This window comes from Myotis brandtii, unplaced genomic scaffold, assembly GCF_000412655.1.
Source record: "Myotis brandtii unplaced genomic scaffold, ASM41265v1 scaffold5042, whole genome shotgun sequence".
NCBI lineage: Eukaryota > Metazoa > Chordata > Mammalia > Chiroptera > Vespertilionidae > Myotis > Myotis brandtii.
In genome coordinates this window covers 51,620-55,150 of record NW_005369226.1, presented here as the reverse complement: position 1 = coordinate 55,150, position 3,531 = coordinate 51,620, and the positions used below count along the sequence as shown (strand labels likewise).

Below are 3,531 nucleotides of genomic sequence, written 5' to 3'. Positions count from 1 at the left end.
GCTCTATCCACTGAGCCAAACCAGTTAGGGCAATTAATTCCCTTTTAATGTGCACGAATTTCGTGCACCGGGCTACTAGTATATAGAGAAAGATGGTAACTTTTTATCTCAGAATGAAAAAGAGAGCAAAAATTTGACAGTGTGTCACCTCATGCGAATGAGTAAATATCCTAATCTGTTGGCACAAGAATGTTGATCAGCTTCACAAATATATCTGACAAGGGAGGCAAGACCTTTTGGAAGATCACAGCTTGAGCCTATTCATGTGTTGCGTGGTGTCTGAAAGCAGAGCACAGCAATACTGTAGAGATGGCTTACCAATACTGCAGCCCTTCTGAAGCCCCAACTTCAACAGTTTGCAGCATCCACAGTAATAACCCCAAAGATTTTGCCTCTGTCCTCTCTGTATAATACTTACTGTTGTCAATGTTGAATGTAAAAAAATAAATAGAACTCTCATCCAAGAAAATAGAATTTATCTTTAAATTTAGTTTTCATACATGTTCTTCCTCTTGTGAAAATATTCTTAGATGTTTGATAGCTAGAGCAGAGGGCTTCTGTAACATGTCGCTTCTACTTACTAAGACTAATCTGAACATTGAGACTGTTTGTTATAGAAATTGTATTTTCTATAACTGATTCTGTGCATTTCAAGTTTGAAACTATGATAGGGACACAAAATTGAATTCCACCCCCCAATTATTTTATAATTAATTCACAGATGGTGCCCTTACTAACCTTGCCGTAATTAACTTCGCCAGTATATAAACAATGTAAGTTTCCTTGTTAGGAAAAATATTTAGAATTTGTCTCACTATCCATAATACTTTAAAAAGAAGTTTATTTAAAAGATTTTTTAAAACTACATAAAATTGCATTCACCTACAAGGCCTTAATTTTGTGCTCTGCTCTTCAATGCAACCACATAGGTGGAGTGCCATCCATATTTCACTCAGACAAAACTCCTGGAATTTTGCCAACAACATGACATTCTCATAGTTGCATTTATTCCTTTGGGGATCTCTAATAATCGAGACTGGTAAGTAATACTATATGTCTCTTCAGGAAATGTTTCCTTTGATGTAGAGTATGAGGCTAATGTGAATTATTTTACTTATTTAAATGATTCTATTGGGCTGTGTAATCTTAAGAAACTTACTTAAACTCTTCAGGTCATTCTCCATATACCCAAACTGAGCTAATAAAACCTTCCTCACTTAGATGTTATAAGAATTGATTATGCTACGTGTATAAAATTACCTAACAGTGCCTAAAATACAGAAGTGATCCATAAATGCTAGTTTAGTTGTTATTTGATAGAGTCTCTATGGCCTAAATTCTGAAATTTTAGAATATTTTATCTCTGTAATCATTGGCAACACTTCTACTATGATGTGTTCCACAGACCAAAGTAGAAATTTTTCTACTCTAATATGATCCCAAGAGTTGTATTTATACTTATTCCACTTCAGGCTACCTGCTTTCTCACATATGCCTTCTTTCAGCCCAGCCCTCTCTGTAAGATACATCAAAACATATGTACTTTCTCAAAAAGGCAGCAATATAAATTTGCCTCTCTTGATCTTCCCACACTAAGAACAACTCTTCATTGAGGACTCAGCAATCACAGAAATTGCTTACAGGTGACCTGAAATGTCCTGGTAGTTTGCCAGGTAAATGGGAAGACAGAGAAGGAGGATTGATTAATCACTGCTTCTCATTGATCTAGCTAAATATCATGCATGTTTTTATTTTTTTAAGGTTGACTACATACTTCGAACCTTTGTTAGAGGATGAACTTCTAAACTCATTGGGGAAAAAGTACAATAAGACTGCAGCTCAGGTTGCTTTGCGTTTCAACATCCAGCGAGGGATAGTTGTCATTCCTAAAAGCTTTGAGCCTACATTGATCAAAGAAAACTTTCAGGTAAGAGAACTGCTTCTGAAAATGTAAAAAGTAGGATTTTTTTATTCAAATAATTTTGTTTAGAGTAAAAAGAAACTTGTAACGCCTTCATATTTTATTTTATACCAGCTCCCTGACCCACTCTGCAAATATCTGCATTTAATTTTAGCTGAATTTGAAACTATTGCTAGCACTTTGGGGATTGCTTTGCTGATTGTACATTACAGGCATACTTCAGAAATATTACAGGTGCCATCCTAGACCACCAAAATAAAGTGTGAATTGCAATAAACTAACACGAATGTGTTTGCTTTCCCAGTACATATAAAAGTTATGTTTCACAATACTGTCTATTAAGTAGTATTATGTCTATTTGGGTACATACTTTAATTTAAAAATACTTTATTGCTAAAAAATATTAACCAGCATTCAAGACTTCAGTGAATTGCAGTTTTTTTACTGGTGAAGGGTCTTGCCTTAATGTTGATGGGCTAAAATTCTAAAAATATTAGAATGGTGGTTGCTGAAGGGTGGGGTGGCTGTGGCAATTTCTTTAAATAAAAAAACAATATTTCCCATTTTGATTAACTCTTCCTTTCATAAACAATTTCTCTGTCATCTGTGATGCTGTTTAATAGCATTTTTACCCACAGACCTTCTTTCAAAATTGGAGTTAATCCTCTCAGGCCCTGCTTTATGGACTAACTTTATGTAATAATCTTTTGTTGTCATTTCAACAATATCGACAGCATATTCACCAGGAGTAAGTTTCATCTCAAGAAACCACTTTCTTTGCTCACCCATAAAAAGCAACTCCACGTTCATTAAAGTTTTATCATAAGATTGCAGCAATTCAGTCACATCTTCAGGCTCCACTTCTGATTCTAGTTCTCTTGCTATTTCCACCATATTTGGGATTACTTCCTCCACTGAAGTTATCAGTGAGGGTTGGAATCAACTTCTTGCAAACTCCTGTAATGTTAATATTTCTACCTCTTCTCATGAATCAGGAATGTTCTTAATGGCATCTACAATGTGAATCCTTTCCAGGTTTTCAATTTACTTTGTCCAGATCCATGAGAAGAATCCCTACCTATAGCAACTATAGCCTTATGAAACATATCCTATCTAATAAAAGACAAAAAGGGTAATTAACCATACCTCCGCTACGCTTCCCATGGGCTAATTAGGGCAATATGCAAATTAACTGCCAACAAAGATGGTGGTTAACTGCCAACAAAGATGGCGGTTAATTTGCATACATAGGCACAATGATGGGAGGCGAAAGGGGAAGGATGGAAGAGCAGTGATAGGAAACCCAGGCAGCAGGCAAGAGCCACAGGGGTCTGCCTCGCCTGCGGTCCCGTGATCACATGGTGATCAGAGGGAGAGAGAGCCGGGGCGCAGGCCAGTGGTTGCCATGGCGATCGGAGGGAGAGAGAGCCGCATCTGGATCAGAGAGGCGGGGCGTAGGCGAGGTGGCACCCCGGCACCCCAGCACCTGACATGCAAAGGTCGGGGATAAAATGACTTTTCCAAACCACATCTGCAAATATCCTGGGGAAGTCATCACTGAAGAGTTCACAACAACTCTCTTACTTGGCAAGGAAGAAAACAGTTGGCAA

At 37.4% G+C, this 3,531-nt stretch overlaps 1 protein-coding gene across 1 annotated transcript in view; it reads left to right on the top strand.

Annotated features, from left to right (window-relative positions):
- Positions 1-3,531, top strand: part of LOC102246475 (3-oxo-5-beta-steroid 4-dehydrogenase-like) — a gene marked incomplete at its 5' end in the record, with an annotated part of 28,310 nt that overhangs the window by 15,668 nt on the left and 9,111 nt on the right. The window contains 2 exons of the mRNA XM_005877049.2: positions 930-1,039; positions 1,762-1,927. Of these exons, the coding sequence (XP_005877111.2) occupies positions 930-1,039; positions 1,762-1,927 (276 nt within the window). The remainder of the gene's footprint in view (positions 1-929; positions 1,040-1,761; positions 1,928-3,531) is intronic.